The sequence below is a fragment of the Elephas maximus genome, chromosome 1 (assembly GCF_024166365.1).
Source record: "Elephas maximus indicus isolate mEleMax1 chromosome 1, mEleMax1 primary haplotype, whole genome shotgun sequence".
In the NCBI taxonomy this organism is placed as follows: Eukaryota; Metazoa; Chordata; class Mammalia; order Proboscidea; family Elephantidae; genus Elephas; species Elephas maximus.
Genome location: NC_064819.1, coordinates 123,325,535 through 123,345,590, shown reverse-complemented (window position 1 = coordinate 123,345,590; position 20,056 = coordinate 123,325,535). Strand labels below are relative to the sequence as shown.

The following is a 20,056-nucleotide window of genomic DNA, read 5'->3' as shown; positions in this document are numbered from 1 at the left end:
TTTCTTTTTATTGTGCTTTAGATGAAGGTTTACAGAGCAAATTAGTTTCTCACTAAACAATACACATATTGTTTTGGACATCTGTTGCCACCCTGCAACATGTCAATACTCTCCCCTTCTCGACTTTGGGTTCCTCTTTCCATTTATCCAGCTTTCCTGTGCCCTCCTGCCTTCTCGTTCTTGCCCCTGGGCTGGTGTGCCCATTTAGTCTCCTATACAGTTGAACTATGTGTATTATTGTTTGTTTTATGGGCCTGTCTAATCTACGGCTAAAAGGTGAACTTCAGAACTGAGTTAAAAGGGTGTTCGGGGAGAACTTCAAATTCTTAAAGAATCCAGGCTTACTGGACCTATTGAGTCTGGGGGGGTCTCCGAGACTATGGCCCTGAGTTGCTCTTCAAACCGTGAATTGAAATATCTCCTGAAGTCACGTTTAACCTAAGTAGCAGTTAGCCCAAAGAATAAAAACTGTCACCCTTGAGTATTATGTTTCTCTAAAAAAAAAAATTATGTAAGACCAAAGGGTCAACAGCTGTTTTATAGCATAGATGAGAAGGTTGTGGAGCAAAGAGAATAAGTAAATGGAAGCTAAACAACTAGAACAGAAATAATGAGAATGTTGATACATCATGAAGAATGTAAATACCATCATTATGTCTAGAAACTGTGGAATGAAAGCAGATTTTGCTGTTTATACATTCATCAAAAATAAAATTAAAAAAAACTTTTGTAAGTAGTCATTTCACAGAATGCATCTAAAACTTACAACAGTCTACATTCACAAGATGATTTTATTTCCTGGTGAATATATCCAAAGGACATAATTAGAATTATAATCAAAGATTTATATGCCCAAGATATTGGTTACAATAATATTTATGACAGAGCAAATTAGATACAATCAAATATCTCATAATAGGGGAAAGATTAAACAAGTTAAATTAGATACAATCAAATATCTCATAATAGGGGAAAGATTAAACAAGTTATATCACTTTCAAAGGATGTTATATTATGCAACCGATTAAAATGATATATTCAAAGACTACGACATGGGAAAATGCTCATAATATAATGTCAATTTAAAAAGTGGGAAAAAAACAGAGAGATATCTACCCATTTACACTAGAAAGAAAGGAGAAGATGCTGACAGTGATTATTTTTGAACAGGGGATGGCAGCTAATTTTTTTCTGTACATTTTCATATTTTCTATAATCAGAATATATTACTTTCAAAATAAAATATAATAGAAAACTAAAAAATATCAAAAACTGTATTCAAAAAAAACCCTACTAAATGAATTATTTAAGATTCTATGGGCAATTGTCAATAAAGGCGGTTTTCAAAACAAACTTATAAAAACTATCACAGCTTTTTATAATACACTATAAAAAAGACCTGAACTTTTTTTTAATAAAGTATACAGCTACAGCCATAATAAACTGTCATTATAAAATTTACTTGGCAAGTATTCTTTGTTCTAAATTTATCTTTCCTAGGAGAAAGTGAACCAAGAAATAAACATTAAAAATTGTACTTCATACCACAGTGCTTTGGCATAGAAAGGACAGGAAACCATATTGCGAAAATAAAATATTATAACTTAGCACTATTTAAAAAAAAAAAAATGTAAGGGTAGCAAGCTGAGTGTTATGGGTGGGTTTTAAAACAGTTTTAACCAGATTTATAGTGATTAATGTGTCTCTGAAAATGCTCTTGAAAGATTCCTCAAAAAGCAATAGAAAATCTTTAAACTGCATTCATTTTCTATTCTAAGTATTTCCTAGTCTTCAAAGTTATACTGTTTATATATGTATATATGTGTATGCATATACAATCCTATAAAAATATAACTCTAAAAGCAATTTCAGCCCTATAAGTTCTACTGTCAATATACCTACAAAGAGAAGACTCATCATTTAATCATTACTTTACATCTTACGTTGCTGCTTCAGTCTTATCCTTATGTAAATCTCTCAGTCTTTGGATTAATACCTATTTGATTAATATATGAGTTTGTTTTTACCTAAACTAAGTTGTAGACATACTTATCTTCAAATTTTCAACTACACTTCAAGAAGCAAATTCAAAAGGTAGACTTTTTGATTTTTGACCAAATTAAAATTACAGTTATCACTCCGATTCTTCATAATTACCTTGTCTGGATCCATCTTTCCTTTGGTAAATTCTTGCTTCCAAAACTGCAATGCCTGTTCCAACGTTAAACCAATGCCCTTCAGAAAAAGGCCATACTGCATTCGGCCTCCATGACGAAGGTGATGATTTTCCCGTAAGGCTTTATGTAACTGACGCATGCAGGGTGGGAAAGATTTGGTAGAAAGCTACAACAAAAAAAACCAGTTTTGGGTTATGCAGAAGATTTACCAGGTCCCCACAGTATTTGCTGTGATTGCAAATTCAGTCTAAGTAGAGTAAAAACAAAAACTATAGGGAAGTACTACTTTATTATCATGATTATAGATTAACTTTTTTTTCTTAACTTTTTTTATATTGGTTCATGTTGAAATGATAGTATTTCTAACATTGCTATTGTTGTCAGGTGCCATTAAGTCAGTTCCGACTTATAGAGATCCTACGTACAACAGAATGAAACACTGCCCAGTCCTGGGCTATCTTCACAATCATTGCTATGTTTGAGCCCAAAATACTGGGTTAAGTAAAATATATTAAAATTTGTTACACCTGTTTCTTTCTTCTTACGTTTTTAGGTTAAATTTTTTCTTTTGAAATAACTGTTGACTGCATGCAGTCGCACGAAATAATACAGTGAAATACCATGTACCCTTTACCCAGTGTCCTCCAGTGGTAATTTCATGATGCTAGCAGCCCAAATGGGGAGAAACAGTTTGATTTTCCATATATTTGGAAGGCAGAACCAGCAAGACTTACTGGTGATTTGATTCAAGGTGTGAGAGAAAAAGAAGAGTCATGATGGTTTTTGGTATGCAAACGTTGCATGCTTAAAACCAAGATTTCAGAGATCGTGTGTTTATTGGGTTTGCGTGTTCTACGGTTGTCTGAAACAAAACAGGAAATGACTGTGGGAATTGAGCAGAAAGGGTTGTAAGGCTAGAGTATGAGATTATCAACATGGATGTTGCACAGGCCAAGAACAGTTAACAGAGTACTGCTAGTGCAGGAGCCAAATGTTAAGTCATCAATGAATAATAAGGAAAGTTGGGGCAAGAAAGGCAGCAGCAACACAGGGAGGTATCAGGTGGTATAATGTGATCATGTGGGCTGTGAAGGAGCTGGAGCTCTGGCAATTGAAGACAAACAAATGGGTTGGAAGTGGCAATGTGCACCAAGGAAGACACTTAATCCACATGTACAGAGTGTGGAAGAAAAAGCACTCTCACTACAGGCAAAACAATGGTATTGGAAGAGCCAGATTTCAGTTAGAAGAAAAAATCTAAAGTGAGCATTTGGCGAAGAGATTAAAAATATTGAGGGGTGTGCAAATGATAAGCTGTTGTGAGGATCAGAAGATGTAAATACAGAGGTTGAAAGAGATTCAGATAAAGATACATCCGTATCACTTAGCTCAGAGTTTCAGGCACAGACCCACAGACATGATCATCACATAGCATTTACCATAATTTATGGTTATATTGCTCACTTATTATTTACTACAGTGTCTACCTCCTCCAAGTAAGGTCCATGAAGCGAGGGACATTTTCTGTTTTATTCACCTCTGAATTTATAGCAAGGAGTCCTAGTGGCACAGTGCTTAAGCACTTGGCTGTCAACTGAGAGATCAGTGGTTGGGGCCCACCAGCCACTCCATGGGAGAAAGATGTGGCAATCTGCTGCCATAAAGAATTGCTGCCTTAAAAACCCCATAGGGCAGTTCTACTCTGTCCTATAGGGTTACTATGAGTCCGAAAGACTTGATGGTAAAGAGTTTGGTTTTGGTTTGGTTTTTACAGCACAATTTTAAAAAAAAAAAAACAACCAAACCTATTGCCGTTGAGTCCATTCTGACTCATAGTAACCCTACAGGACAGAGTAGAAATGCCCCATAGGGTTTCTAAGGAGCAGCTGGTAGTTTCAAATTGCTGACCTTCTACTTAGCAGCCAAGCTCTAAACCACTGCATGACCAGGGCTCCACAGCAAAACAGTTGGTCCATAATGAATGGGCTTTGTATATATTCACTAAATAAATTAATGATTAAACTTCTAAGTTCATCCACAGTATCCAACCAAGCTCACCTTTGCTTGTAAATAGAGAAAACATCCAGATAGAATTTGGAAAAGAATCAACCTCCAATCATTTGCATAAAGTATATAAAAATCATATGGGAGGAAAGAGAGTTAAATATACTGTTTGAGAAAATTAAAGGATGGAACATATAAGAACAAGTCTCAAATTAACTGTGTAAGGTTAGCTATCCTACTGTTACTTCTAGACATACTAACTATAAGCACTTGATCATGGCTTTTTAAACAAGAAAAACTATTCATTTTAGTCTCCAAAAACTCATGGTCTTTCTCTACTTACCTTATTACAATTCTTATTTCCAAGCATTAAAATCTCAGTGTATTTTTAAGTTACTGTAAATAATCTGGTAATTGTCTAAACAAAAATTATTTATTGCTGGCTTATTTTTTCCTTTTTTGGATGGAGTGGAAATTCTATTACACAGTAAAGAGAAATTGTACAAATAAAAGTATAGTCAAGTGTGCTAATCTTTTATTCTACTATGATACCACAAAGTGAAATGAAGTCAAAATATGCGATTCATTATCCAGTGGCGACCCAGGAATGGAAGCCTATACTTAGTATTTTTCATTTCTCCTTTTCTATGTGTATATGGCATTTAAATATAAACACATAAATACCATTCAGCTATCATTACTTAAAGGTATTCCCTTTGGAATAATTGGTTAAATTCTGTTTTTATCAGGCCACAATTTTCTGATTAAATTTGCCTTTCCTACGATTTAAAAAACATGGGATTTTCTTTAAAAATGATTGACAAGCAATGAAATAACATTCTCCCCCACCCTCAACCATGCACCCAAAGCCAATCTTTGGCTGAAGAAAATCTGTGTTTCCTCCACTGACAAAGGTCTAGGTTTAAAAGGATGACCGATGCTTACCGAATCGATCTGATCTAAAGAAATCTTCCCAACATTTCCCTGTGTACTGTAATCTTGGCCAGTGTAGGAATGACTGCAAAAAAGAACAAAATATTAAAACAAGATTTGTTAAAAAAAACTTTTTGGAACACTTGAAAGAACTTTTTTTTTTTAATTCTGATTAAGATTGAAGTCAGAATAAGAAAATATTTAACATATAAATCTTAGCAGAAACATAGCCAAATATTTTGAATGTATTTAATATAAAAATCTAAATAACTTACACCAAAATAATTCAAAAATATAGTGACAGTCTGGACTCCCTGATTCCTAGTCTAGTGATACTTCCATTTCTTAGAAACATAATCCAAGTTGTTATTCAAGTTCAAACTATTTATCCCCTCAGCATAGCAAAGAAGAAACTGAAGCTAAATCAGGAACCATCTTAATAGCGGTAGGTCCTTGAGCAAATTAGACTCTGAATCCCAGGTTCCTTATCTGTCAAGTGGAGATGATAATGCCTGCCTTGCAGGGTTGATGGGAGGCCTAAATTGAAATAAATTTTGTAAAAATTAAAATAAATATGACTAGCGGTCAGATATTACAGTGTGCAAAGAGTTCTCACCTATATCCTTAATTAGATCCTTCCAAGGAGCCCTGGTGGTTGCTAACCAAAAGGTCAGCAGTTCGAATTCACCAGGCATTCCTTGGAAACTCTATGGGGCAGGTGTACTCTGTCCTATAGGGTTGTTATGAGTCGGAACCGACTCAACATCACCTAACAACAACAACCCTGAGAGCAGTTTACAGATGAGGAAATGGAAGCTCAGGAGTCAGAAACTTGACAGGATCAGAAAGCAAGTCAGCAGTGCAGTGGGGTTCAAACCTTTCGATTCCTAGTGCTTTGTTTCTTCACTCTACCATGCCATCCCCTTCCCTAAAATAAATTCTGCTGAATTATTGCTTATAAATAGAAAACATACCTTGGTACATATCATCAAAAACCATCCATTTTTTTGTAATTTTTCAGCTTCTTGACTTAATACCCGTGCCCAACTCCAAAAACAGTGATTCAGATGCAGTTATTCAGGTGTGAGACAGCTAAAAACAATTGCTAGAGAACCACAGTCAAACCATAGTTTATGCAGACCCCACAACTAAAGGGATAGCATGGAGTGAAGTGTCATTACAATCCTAAAGAATTTCAGACTCTACTGCTGAGTACACATTCTTGCTGCTGAACAATATAAATATACACATACTCAAAATGCTCCATAGTGAGGCTGTTGTTTCTACCAACAATCAATTTTACCGATTAAACCAGGGGTATGGATTATGAAGCAAAACTATAGTAGTATCTTGGGAGAGGTGAGAACGTTGCATCTACTGGCTTGAAGACTGTTACAAATGAGGCTATAGACTTCTCCTACTCTTAAAAACATCCTGCCCCGCCACCCAGTGGGCTAAGAAAGCCAGAGAATTGCCTGCAGAGCAGGAAGAGCAGAACACCAAGGAGGGATGCAGACTGACTCCAGGCCTTAGAACACGTCTCCTTGTCTCCTATTATTTCTCCCTCAAGCAACAATTTTCTGCCAATGAATGTATCATTTGATTCTTCTATTCGTTCCATTAAAAATGTTAGTATTATACACACAAAACGCATGCTAAGTTAAGCCAACAGTTGCCATTTAATTTTAATATTTTAAACTTTAATATAGAGCATAATCAGAGAATTATTTCAGTGGAATCCCAAGACCAAAAATACATTTCATTTTCCCATATCTTACAGTGAAGCAAAGAGGGCAATAGAAATAGCAAGCTAGGAGTCTGAAAACCTGTTTTGTTTAAATCACTAGTTTCACAAACTGGGGTGAGTCACTTAACCTTCCTGATTTGCACTATCCATGTCTGTAAAATGGCACTAATAATGCCAGGTCTGCCTAAGTGACAGAAATGCTGGGAAAATCAAATGACATAATATATTCAAAGTGCTAATTAAAATCAGTAAAGCATATTCCAGTATACAGAGTAACTGTGGTCTTGATCAGTAAGTACAAAAATAACTGGATGGGAAAAGAGGCCGCATGATCCTACAGAGAAGCCATCATCCAGCTGAGAAGTACTAGGCCCCTCACTGACCCCTATAAGCCTCAGCGTCTCAGTCTATAAATTGAGTCTACAAATGATTATGGTGATCTAACAGGACTGCTCAAACAGATTAACAAATATGAAAGTCCTCTACAGATGGTAAAATGATACACAAGCATGATTATGTTTATTGAGTAAATGGGGCCAAATGATTACTGTACTCTAAGGAAGTTGTCTTCTGCCCAGATTAATGCAGTATATTCATAATTGTAAAATGTCAATAGATGCTCAAAAATCAAGGCAGAGGAAAAAGGAACAAATAATGCTTCCACGAAAAGATAAAAATCCTTAAGAACAACTCATATTAGCTCACAAAACTATCTTTGGGTTTACTTGGAAATGCCAAGGGATGCTACTAAATGAGATTTGTAACAGGGACCCAGGAAAAGTCAGGTACCTTTCCACCACATTTGGAGCTCAGTATCAGCTTTTTTTTTTATCAGCTTTATATCATTCTACTTCCAAATGAATGCAGCTGATGCTCTAATGAGCTGTCAAAATATGTTCTTATTTTCATGATAAAAAAACATCAATTTTTTTGAATGAACATTTGTTCATGATTATTTTATTGGGGAAACAAGCCTCACTTGGAACGCAGAAATAGTAATAGCAAAAACCATTTCTAATTGGTTCAAGAAACTCTATGGGGCAGTTCTACTCTGTCCTACAGGGTCACTGTGAGTTGGAATGGACTCAACGGCAGTGGGTTGTATTTTTTATTACATATAGATATAGATTACAGATACAGAGATATATAGATATATATAAATGGAAACCCTGGTTGCATAGTGGTTAAGAACTACATCTGCTAACCAAAAGGTCGGCAGTTCAAATCCACCAGTTGCTCCTTGGAAACTCTATGGGGCAGTTCTGCTCTGTCCCATAGGGTCGCTACGAGTTGGAATTGACTTGATGGTAATGGGTTTTTTTTTTTTTTTTTGGTTTTATATATATAAACACAGGCAAATTCAGGAGAAAACACTGTTTTTTTTTATCCACTTAAAATAACCACAGCTTTATTTTGAGAAACATTCACTGTCGCCAATCTTCATTTTTTAACAAGAGGCTTCTGTATAAGACAGAAGTTGCTGGGCTGCGGAAAATTCCACTGCCTCTAGCAGCTTGCTTGGCACATCCAGTAGCTTTGCATTAACATCCTGGTTCCCCTTTCCTTAACTGCTGCCCAGAACTAAAGGAAATCTGTGGAAACAGTTTCAGGCTCTATGATGACATTCTGGGTAACCTTTCAGCTCACTAAGTATCTCATACATTGTAACTTCTCCACCTCTGGGTAGTGTTAAGCCACCATTTTCTGAACAAGTAATTCATGAAGTTATATGTAAACCCCATTGCGCCTGCTTAGTATGATTAAGAACTGATGTAACTTGTATGAATCTTCTGCTTGTAAATATACATTTCCATCCCGTCCTTGCTGAGCAGTCTTGTCAGCAGCAGCCCCAACTGTTCCTTTCCTTAGGCTATGAAATAAAAGTGCCTTTCTGATCTCCCATCTCGTTCTCTCGTTTATTGGCTGAGACAAGTCACACTGGGCAAAAGCTGGGATTTCTGCCTGGCAACAAGTATACATAAAAGATTTTCTGCTTCTGCCCTTTCATAAGAAAATAAAAGTGAGATGTACCACAAATGCCATTGTTTTCAATACAGCAGACCAAAAACATTTTAAAGGGTCACATAATTCAAATTGTTATGAATTGGTATTTTGTCAAATACACATAGAAAAAAGTTTGATTGAAAAATCAAGATTTAGTTCTCAGTTTAGATTTACTACAAATATAAAAAGTAAGAAAAAAAGCCAAACTATGCCTCAGTTTGTTCATTCATACATATGGATGTGTGGCAAGAGATTATGGACTACAGTGATTCACTTGCCCTCTCAATGTATAATTTATCTTTTATTGCTACAGTCTTGGGTGAAACGAACTAAGAGTGAAATGTCATATAGTTTTCTCAAGCCACCAAAAAGTCAGAAAAGTAGTAAAAACAATAAAGATGTGGTTCAGTGAGTATTCAATTACATTAGAATACCCTCAGAAGTCACTAGGTTGTAAAAAGATATAGTGTACTTGTACTAAAATGTAGCAATTACTACACTGTACTAGCAAAATAAACATTTTCACTACCCAAACATATAAATGCATAAAATTCAGGACAAACTTTATTTTCTTAAACACTAGATTTCCAGCTCCCTATAAGAAGACTGTTTCCACAACCCAGTAGGCAATTCTGGACATACTATTGTCCTTATCTGGATATTATCAGATTCTAATTACTGTGTGTGTGTGTGTGTGTGTGTATGTGTGTGACACACATATATTTAAGAATTTCTGTATAGTCTCTCAACCGCTCCGCATACACTATTTATTAACCAACTTTGTGACCAAGGAATAAAAGTAGTGAAGTATCAAGAGATAATCCAGATAATACAATGTGATAAGTGCCATCAAAAAAAAAAAAACAATTCCGATGCCTTACAGAGTAGAACTGCTCCATAGGGTTTTCTTGGCTGTAATCTTTATGGAAGCAGATCGCTGGGCCTTTCTTCCACAGCACTGCTAGGTAGGTTCAAACTACCAACTTTTTGGTTGGTAGTCCAGTGCAAATCATTCGCGCCACCCAGGGACCTCCAGTAAGTGCCACAACAATGCTCAAAACAAATGTTCCCAGAGCCAGAGAGAACAGGTCTTTTCTAAAAGAAGGATGAGGGGAGAAGGTAAGCAATGTGTGGCATTAAAGACTTCAGAGCAAAGAAATGGTGCTGAATAGAGAGTTATGCTTTAGAAACAAAGACTTTAGAATTCTAGAATGTTATGAGAATGTGGTAGAAATGACTGACAATGGGGTCTAGGCTGAACAGAAAAGCCTGTTAAGCCAGAAGGATGAGATGACCTGGGGAAACTAGCAAGGCAGGCTGAGATAAGGGGGAAGACAATCAGTGGGGCTGAGGGATGGGGGTAAAGTAGGAGAGTAAGAGATTGCAATCAGAAAATAATTTGAGTTTGGAGGCTTAGAAGTAGGGCAGTTCCTCACAAAAGTCAAAGGCATGGTGATTTTTGTATTCTTATCATTTGTGGTTTGACAATTGTGTTTGCATTAAAACATTCTTCAAATTTGACCAAGTTCATAATAGTATGTGATTTGAGCTTACTAAGATTGTTGGAAGGGTTTTAAAGTAAGCATGTGATAAGGAGATGGCATTTTGGAATAATAAAGTCTATTTTCCTCAGGATCTGGAAGGTTAGCACGTATCAGATGGACAGACAGAAAAAGATAAAGCCAAGGAAATTTCTAAACCACAGTTTATAGATGAAGAGACTGGGTTAAGTGGCAAAAAGACAAGCACAGGGCAGGGACTGAAACTGAGTGATCTCTAAACAAAAACCATTAGAATGAAAAAAAAAAAATGTTAAATTCTATCTCCTTCTATAATAGCATGGCACTAAGTGCCGATTTTAATGAAAATTTGGGGTTTTGTCAAGTTTTGAAAAACCTAAGCATATGCATAATAGTATTTTCTAAAAAACAGAATTTTTCAATTGTGTATAAAAAAATGTTTTATTTAGAAGTAATTAGGCGTTTTTCCTTGTTTTATTTTTTTTTTTTAATTTTGGTTGAGGAAATGGTGCTAAATTATGTAATCTACTATAAGAGAACAATGATACACATAAAAGTATATTCCTACTATACCAATAATTGTTCAATATAAAGTTACATACAACTTAATTAAAACTCAGTTACATCTGAGGAACTTTTTCCTCCCATATTATCTTGCTCATCAGAGGTAAGCATGGTTTTCAATATAGCTTAAAATCACAGTAAAAAGAAAACTCTAAAGCTAACAGTTTTAATAATTGAAGAACTGAAAGGTGAAAGGTTAGACTTTCAAAATATCCAAAACGTATATTTACATAGCCAAATATTAAAATGACCCTATTTGAAACTGAATTAAATCAACCGTGGGGGGGAGGGGTATGACTAAGACAGGATGCGTGATTAACCGCATCTACACTGGAATTGTTCCCCCAAAACACTACTACACAATCATTTAATTCACAGAACAAAAATACACAGGATGTATAAAAAGATAAATCTGAAATCAATACGTCTGCGCACACCTGATTTGTGAATGTTTAAATGAAAAGCAGACCTACTCCTGGTCTTTGTAGAAACAACAGAAATTTAAGTTCCTTTCAATGTAGCCCGCATACTAATACAAGCACTTAGGTACTCAACAGGGGATTGTTTTTGAATGTTGAAACTGAGAGCTGAAAACAAAAAGGAGAAATTACATGAAAGCAGATTTGTGGGCGAGATTAGCTGGTTAAGAAAAAACATAATTTTTCCTGCTGTGGCACTGATGGTTAGCAGAAGACCATCATCACACCTCCAAGAATGGTATTCAGGAGCTCCACCACTGTGACATAAATGCCACAGGGCAAAACTGACAAAATGAGAGAGCAAAGGTCAGCTTTTCCAGGGTGATTACTTCTCCAATCATTTTCTCTTTTTAGACGACTTATGAGATCTTGGGGGACTAGACAAGGAGTAGTGGAATAGCTGCAACAATTTAGGAATTCACAGCAACTTCTCATATTTGCATAATTTTTCCAAGTCCTATTTGCCCAAGGCAATCGTGGAGGCATAAAAGAACAAAAGAGTAAGAAGAGCAGAGTGGTTAAGGACAGAGGTGTCTGAATCAAATAGCCATAAGCTTGCTCCGACCTACTACCTGTGTGACTTTACAAAAATCTTTTTATCTCTTTCAGTTTTCTCATTGGTACAACAGAGATCATAAAAGGGATTACAAGAGCACTTCCCTCAAAGGGTTGTTGTAAGAATCAAATGAAAAGTATGTAAAGAATGTATTACACTGTTTTTCATTCAAATTGTAGCCATAATTAATATCCAATGTAATATAAGATGTAAATTTATTACACTTAAAGATTTTGGCTTTTGTTTTTATCTATTCTTAACATTCACTCATGTCTTTCCAATAGTACTAGAAAAAAAATTTTCTTTCCTACTTTATTTATACCGTCATATAAAATATCTAACCTCGAAGTAGGAAAATTTAGATGTCCTTGAATAACCTGATGATCTGAAAAGTTTGGGAGCCTATCAATAATCTATACTTAACACCCTTAGGAAGTTTCCGAAGAGCAAAAATTCACTCTCAAACACTGAAGATTCAAATGGAGTCCAATTTTGTACAACTGTGGTTAAGTGCTACGGCTGCTAACCTAAAGGTCGGCAGTTCAAATCCACCAGGCGCTCCTTGGAAACTCTATGGGGCAGTTCTACTCTGTCCTGTAGGGTCACTATGAGTCAGAATCCACTCGAAGACAACGAGTTTGGTTTTTTTTTTACGGGTAGTGTCCAACATGGTAGCCACCGGTCACATGTGACTACTGAACACTTGAAATATAGCTAGTCTGAATTAAGGTATGCAGTAGTGTAAAAAACACACCAGATTCCAAAGACTTAGTGCAAAAAAAAAAAAAAAAAGTAAAATATTTCACCAATAACTTTTTCATATAGATTACGTGTTGAAATGATACTTTGGATATGCATTAAGATAATGTCATTAAAATTAAGTAATTTAAAATCATAAATGTGGCTCATATCTGTAGCTTTCATTATGTTTCTATTGGAGAGTGCTGTTGTATAGTGACAACATGATGACATGAGACAAGAAAAATTCTCTTGAGGGCTAGGTATACCTGTAGAAGAGCCAAATGATCTACCTTGGCTTCTATCTGCCAAGTTAATATCAGTCGCTGACAGTCTTAAGCAGAATATAAGCCGCAATTGGGCCCACTAAAGGAAGTGCCTCAAGTCTACTGAAAATGTGCTTGTTTTCACAATATTTTACCTGGGAATCAAGTTTTTAAACTTTAGCCAGTTTGCCATTTATATTATTAGGGAAGTGATCTTGAATTCTGATTAGTTCAAAAAGGCAACCTAAGGCACTGGGAAGAGAATGGGGACTGAAGCTGTGACATGCTTCTATTTGGGACTCTTTGGAGCTGCTTGGTCTACCTCAATACCTGGTTGCACCTGTCCTTTTTTTATCTTATTTGAAAAGGCCATGTTCACACTATGAGAGATGTTAATGTGGCTTTCACTAAGATTCTGGGCCAGCCTGGAAAGAATTCCTCTCCCACCCTCCGGGAGTGTCTCTGCCCTCCCTCCCACCAAGAGACAGAGATTCTCAGGTTCATAAACCAATAATATACAAAACATATTTCCTTTCTTAGTCACGCTTTTCCCAGTACTCCTGAACCTAAATAGGTTAACACTATTCACTCCTTTCTATCTGGCAGGCTATAGTTTCCCATATTTTGAAAACTGACATAAAATAAAAATGTAGTGAAAAAAGCATCACAAGTAATCAAAACTGATACCTGCATCGAGGAAACATATTTATTTGGATCATTAAAAAGTAAGCTACCACATCTTTAATGAGCTGTAATCTCCTACATCATTCTTTAAAAGTATACTAAATTCCAATACAACCTCTTCACATAAAGCCAGGTGTAATCATGGCACAAATGGAAAAACAATTTCAGGAAGAGAAAACAAAGGCCTCTGTACATCACTCATATATCCATTATTGCAATCACAATTTTACCCACTTTGGACGTTTAAAAAAAAAACTGTCTCCATAAATGAGACCATTCAGATATTTAGAAAGCACAATCCCTGTGGTCTGGATTTGTAGGGTGGGTAGGAAATGAAGGGAGCCAAAGTTACAATATATCATTTCCTGCTGTGAAGGATATCACACAAAAATTCACTCAACAGCTGTCACCACTGGAATTGAAATGAGTTTCTTTTTGTAGCTAAATCCCTAGTAAATGGCATCCAACTTGTGTTAGCCAGGTGATTTTCCCTGCAGTTATTCTAAATGAGAACACAATCAATAAGATTCTGTTTTAAATTGAATGTAAATTATTCTTCCACAAGTGTGAAGTTTACTCAATTTTGTTGGGAAAAAAAAAAGAAATCTCCGCAGGAAACTATCAGACGATATGTAGTATAATGATCTCTATTTCTATATAACTGGGCAAAATTGTATGATTTCAAGAGGCTTGCACATCCAATGAAAATCAGGACGGTATGGCTTTCCAAATCAAGTAAGAACTATAACCTGCACAACTGCTACTTTTATTTTAGGTTGGCCTCATCTTTCCCCATGTGGTCCATATTTTCCTATTTATTCAAATTTCAAAACTGTAACAATCCAATGAACAGCAAGTGAGCTGAAAGTCGCATCTTCTTTTTCTATCAAAAATCTCTATATCTTACATCTGTCAAAAGCCATAGAACTACATCCTTAAAATGGGTGCATTTCATTGGATGTAAATTATATTTTAAAATAAAATTGATTCAAAAAGTAAAACTATGCACATGCCTATGATACATAATAAAACTACAGCCCTACATAAGTATTTTCACCATACATATTTAAAACCCCAACAAATATCTCTATTTTATGCATAATTTTTTTACATTCTTAGTGTGCCCTGGTAGTATAATGAACTCTAACATAGGATTTTTTCTTATTGTTTCTGGCCCAGGATAGTCAAATGAATGGAATAAAGAAAGGATGAGAGAGTAGTAATGAAAAAATAAGGGGGACATAAAATTCTGAGATCCAGCAGAATTAATACATTAATTTGCAGAGTGTGGACTGCTTCTGAGATTGGCTATCATGCCTTTATGGCATTCTAGGATTATCCCCTCATGTTTTGTTCCCAGTAACTGCAGAGAACCAAGGATTCTGGGAAGGGGGGATTCGGTGGGGAGACAATGGCCATGGGTAATGAGGATTTATTACTAAAGATAACAGTGCAGTAGTCACATCACGTATTTTCCCTATCCATCCCTTTAGTCTTGCATAACCACTGATATCTCATGTTTAAAGTTTCATTTCACAGGTCAAAATAGCAAGGTACATAATAGTGGTTTTGTTTAGTTTTTAAATATAAGGCTTCAATGTTTGAATAAGTCATTGAGGAGGAAAAAAAAATGGGTCTTCTCTTCTGGGGGTCACATACAGGAATGGAACACTCTTTTTATCCCAAATTGGGTCCTGTTTCCATGACAAAGAGTCTCAAGTCCCAAAACAGGTGACAAAACGAGGACTGAATTTTCCCAAAGGTAGAGACTACATCAGAATTCTTCCTCAGAAATGACAGAAAATCTATCAGTTTTTTGTCTGAACTACCATCTCATTCAGTTTCAACATGTAGCAGCTTAAAAAAAGGCATGAGAGGTAAAATTTGAAAAGCTAAGTCTTTTCTCTCACTCATTAATTCAAGTAAATACTGAGGTTCCAGTAGTGGTTAATTACTACAGCTGCTAACCAAGAGGTTGGCAGTTCAAATCCGCCAGGCGCTCCTTGGAAACTCTATGGAGCAGTTCTACTCTGTCCTACAGGGTCACTATGAGTAGGAATCGACTCGACAGCAGTGGGTTTGGTTTTTTGGGGTTTTTTTTTATTATGTCAGCTGTCAAGATGAACAAATTTCTTGTTCTTATGGAGCTTACATTTCACACAAACATCAAACAATGAACAAATAAAAATAATCATTTCAGATAGTGATGCTGCTGTGAAGAAAACAGGGTGAGATAATATAATAAAGCACTTTGGTGAGGGATGACTAAATTGGGTGACTAAGGGTAGACCTCTGTAAGATCTGCTATATATATTTGATCAATGTTTCTAGCGACCTCCTTTAGACTGTATGGATGCAGGAAGTCAAGAACCAAGGTAGCTCTATTAAAAATGAGCTTTGTATTCACCTTGCATTATCTTTTACAGTACTACTTTCTACGCAGTAACTAGAAACAATTGAGAGGGCATTAAACCTGTGGCGTGTCTTGGTTAGTCTGTCTTTCCTCAGTCCAATTTATTGGACTTTGTTTTGTTTTTACTCACAGTTAATAAAGATTAATTGTATCAGGCATACTACTCACCAGGTAGTCTTCTTAGGCTATCTAAACACTGAAACTCACAAGCCTACCATAGGCCACACTTGACAGTCTACTCAGAAAGATCCAGGACAGGAATCACAGCTTGTCAGGCAGGCAGCAGCTTCAAGTGTTCCTCTTTTACAGGAGTCCTTAAAGCAGTCCTGCACAGTGGGACAGCTCAGGGGCAAGTGGGCAGGTGTGGAGGCTCCCCTGGTCTAGAAGCCTCATGCCCCTTTGTAGCTACTTCGTCTTATAATAACTCCAGAGTTATAGCTTCCAGGGTCACTTCACAGAACAAGCGAAGGAAGTACACAACTATGGCTTCTTCATCAGGTATTTATAGTTTCTTCCAGTCTAGACACAATTTACAATCAAGGGTCCTTTTTACCATACATTACATGGTGCCTATTAGAATAACTGGTATTTACCATCTTTACCTGTTTCGAGGAAAAGACTGCTTGGAAGTTAACTGAAGGTCAAGCTCTTACACAGAAGGGGAAGAGAGTTTATTAACTATTCGTTCATACTGTGGAAAAGACTAAATAAAAAATGGTAATGATGCATATAAAAATATTCTAAATTGACATAAAAACTGAAGGCAAGGTAAATGGACAGGTGACTGGACAATCATGAAAGAGAAGAAAAAGTTATTCCTGTCTCCCCCTCACACCTTGCCCTCTCAGTGACTCCTAACAAATTTACAAAGCTTGATGGTTATGACCACAAGCTTTGAAGTCACGTAGCTTTTCTTCTCCTCAGCTTACTTCACCTGGACATGTTACTGCTAACATCCTATAATTTGTCTTCATAGCATTATTCAACCAAGAAGCCTAATACCCCATAAAACTGAGTATTATACAGCCATTTAAAATTAAAGCCATGAAAATCAATGTTCCACTTTATTAATTAGTTATGATACATTAAACAAAAAATAATTTTTAAAGTTTAACCACTTTAATTATAATTACATAAAAATAGGAATAGAAATTACAATGTTAGCCTAGTGGTGGGTGTAGGGAGGTAGGACTAGTTTCCTCTCGTTTTCCATATTTTATATAACTGTATAAAAAAAAATTATATATATATATTTTAAGGAAAAAGAAAAAACATTAAACCTCACAAAGTTTGTAACATAACCTACATACACATACTACCCCTCACAAATATTTCCCCCTCCCCCTCTCTGTTTAATCTCTACTTGATTAAGCTGTAGCAGTTACTCTAGGTCAGCCTTGTTTAGTGTGTGTGTGTTTATAAATTTTGGTCCTTTTTTGCTCTGAAAAATAAAAACATCTTCGGTTAAGACGCATCTATTAGCTCCTTGTATATAGTCATCGAAGTATCCATTCCAGTGCCCTATCACAATGAGCTGATTCAAACAAAATGCTGATTCTTGACAAGTACATGTCTAAGAAGGCAAGAGCATTTTCCATACAGACATGAAAAAAATAACGCAAAGATGGTAACTAATAGAAAAGAATATATTCTTTCTAATTTATTAATATCGTGTCCCCCAAAAATGTGTGTCAACTTGGCTAGGTTATGATTTCCAGTATTGTGTACTTGTCCACCATTTTGTCATCTGATTACCCTATATATTGTAAATCCTACCTCTATGATGTTAATAACTCAGGATTAGATGCAGTTATGTTAATGAGGCAGGACTCAATCTACGGGATTAGATTGTATTTTAAACCACTCTCTTATGAGATATAAAAGTGAGAAGCAAGTAAAGAGGAGAGGGACCTCACACTACCAGGAAAAAAGTGATAGAAGCGGGGCGTGTCCTTTGGACCTGGGGTTCCTGCATTGAGAAGCTCCTAACTAAGGGAAGATTGATAACAAGGAACTTGCTCCAGCACTAATGGAGAGAGAAAGCATTCCCCGGAGCTGGCATCTTGAATTTGCAAATTCTAGCCTCCTAGGCTATGACAGAATACATTTCTGTTTGTTAAAGCCACCCACCTGTGGTATTTCTGTTATAGCAGCACTAGATAACTAAGACACAAGGTATCTGGAAAACCTTTACAGGACTTACCAAACTAAAAGCTTGTATTGTTGTACGTAGACAAGGAAATAAATCCTTTAAGGTCTGGCCAGAGGCTGGAAACGGGTGATGAGAAAGAGCTGACAAACAACTGAAGGAGTAGAACACGTTAATGAGGCTTTCATTCCAGCCCTCAAATGGAGGAAGCCCTTATGTTCTGAACCTTTCTCTAACATTTATTTTCATATCTACAATAGGCACATAAATGCCCAGGCAGTTTTCAAATTTCACAATGAGAACTAATTCAAAAAGAAAACACTGAGAGCTGTGCCACTCGAATACTGGGAAAAGCTTTCACAGAGGTTGCATTTGTAACATAAAATTTGTGGCAGCATAATCTTTAGAGGAATAATTAGAAACGTGTACATATTAACTAAATGTACTTCATCAGGAGAAAAAAAATTTTACAAAAGTCATCTGTAATAATATCAACTGAAGCCAGATGCTTTCATTATTTTAAACGATTTTAAAATGAAGGTCAATGTAAGCATCCGCTTACAAATTCAGAAGGCATTACAAATTAATCCCTGCGATACAGTCCAAGTATTTACTGTATGTAGGTAACACTTCGCTAGCTTATTTTTTCTTAATTTGATTTCTAACTCACTGTTGGGTTGAAACATGCTAATAAAATTAGAAGAAATAATGTAACAAATACATGTTTTAAAAATTATCCATTAATTAAAGACGAAACAGTAAAGGAGAGCAACTGCTAAAGTCATCTATAATATGCTGTCCCCTCATTCAGTTCACATCTTGAAGTAGAGCAGTGAAGGAGGAAAACACATACACTGGGTAGGCAGAGGCATTATTGTTAAGGAAACAAATCTCAATGGCATAACTAAAGTTATCGCATGTAGAATGTAAGCTGCAAGTCTGTCTCCCTAGTCTCACCTGTTTTTATACCTTAAGTGAGATAATAAACAAAAATTAACAATCTTTAACATACACCCTTGCTTAATGCCTCTTTATAAATATTATCTCATGGGTAGCAAAGACACTTGTTTACAATAAACTTCACAAGGAACATATTTCAGAGCCTTTATATATTTCCAAATTAAAAAACCCTAGGACATCATACAATTCACACTAGAAAATGCAGTAACATATAACCGTAAGGATGACAGTAAAGTTGCATTGAGATGTAGGCTGATTAGATAATACATCGAATGATACGTGATTTTAGGAAAGCAGGAATAGTGATTTAAATAAATTTTCTCTGGCATTCTGGAATTTGATATTTTTTCTAAGTCTAAGCAAGTTTATTTCTTCCAGTTGAAGAGTTCCTGGTATCAATTTTGAAAAACAGAAGTCTTACTCCATAAAATTAATTCAGTGGTCTCCTTTGAAAAGGGGACAGGACAGCATAGCACTTTGCATTCAAAAAAAAAAAAAAAAATCTTTAAATAGAGATAATGATAAATGACCATCTACCATCCTCACTGGGTTGTTCTTAACATGAATTAAAAAGCCAGGTTGAAAGGTGCTTTGTAAACTCCAACTCATTTGAATTCTTGATCCCATCCCCTTCTATGTCTTCTAAAATCTTGCTCCCTCAGTTATTCCTTCTCACTTCCAGAGTGACCATTTCTCCCCTAATCTGTAAATGCTCTCATCTTTCCAGTCTTAAGGAAAAAATACAATACTTTCTTTAACCATGAAGCTCGCGACTAAGGTGTTTTTTTTTTTTTCCTTCCTTGCCCTCAGAATTAAGATATACCAAGAGTAGCCTATACTCCCTATCTTTCTATGGCCTCAT

At 35.9% G+C, this 20,056-nt stretch overlaps 1 protein-coding gene across 2 annotated transcripts in view; it reads right to left on the bottom strand.

The window, feature by feature from the left end:
* The window catches only part of PRIM2 (DNA primase subunit 2), a 386,408-nt gene that overhangs the window by 144,655 nt on the left and 221,697 nt on the right, over nucleotides 1-20,056 (bottom strand). For both annotated transcript variants that reach the window (XM_049894929.1, XM_049894926.1), the window contains exons 9-10: nucleotides 5,127-5,199; nucleotides 2,158-2,343 (exon numbers count right to left, since the gene is read on the bottom strand). In XM_049894929.1, the coding sequence (XP_049750886.1) occupies nucleotides 2,158-2,343; nucleotides 5,127-5,199 (259 nt within the window). The remainder of the gene's footprint in view (nucleotides 1-2,157; nucleotides 2,344-5,126; nucleotides 5,200-20,056) is intronic.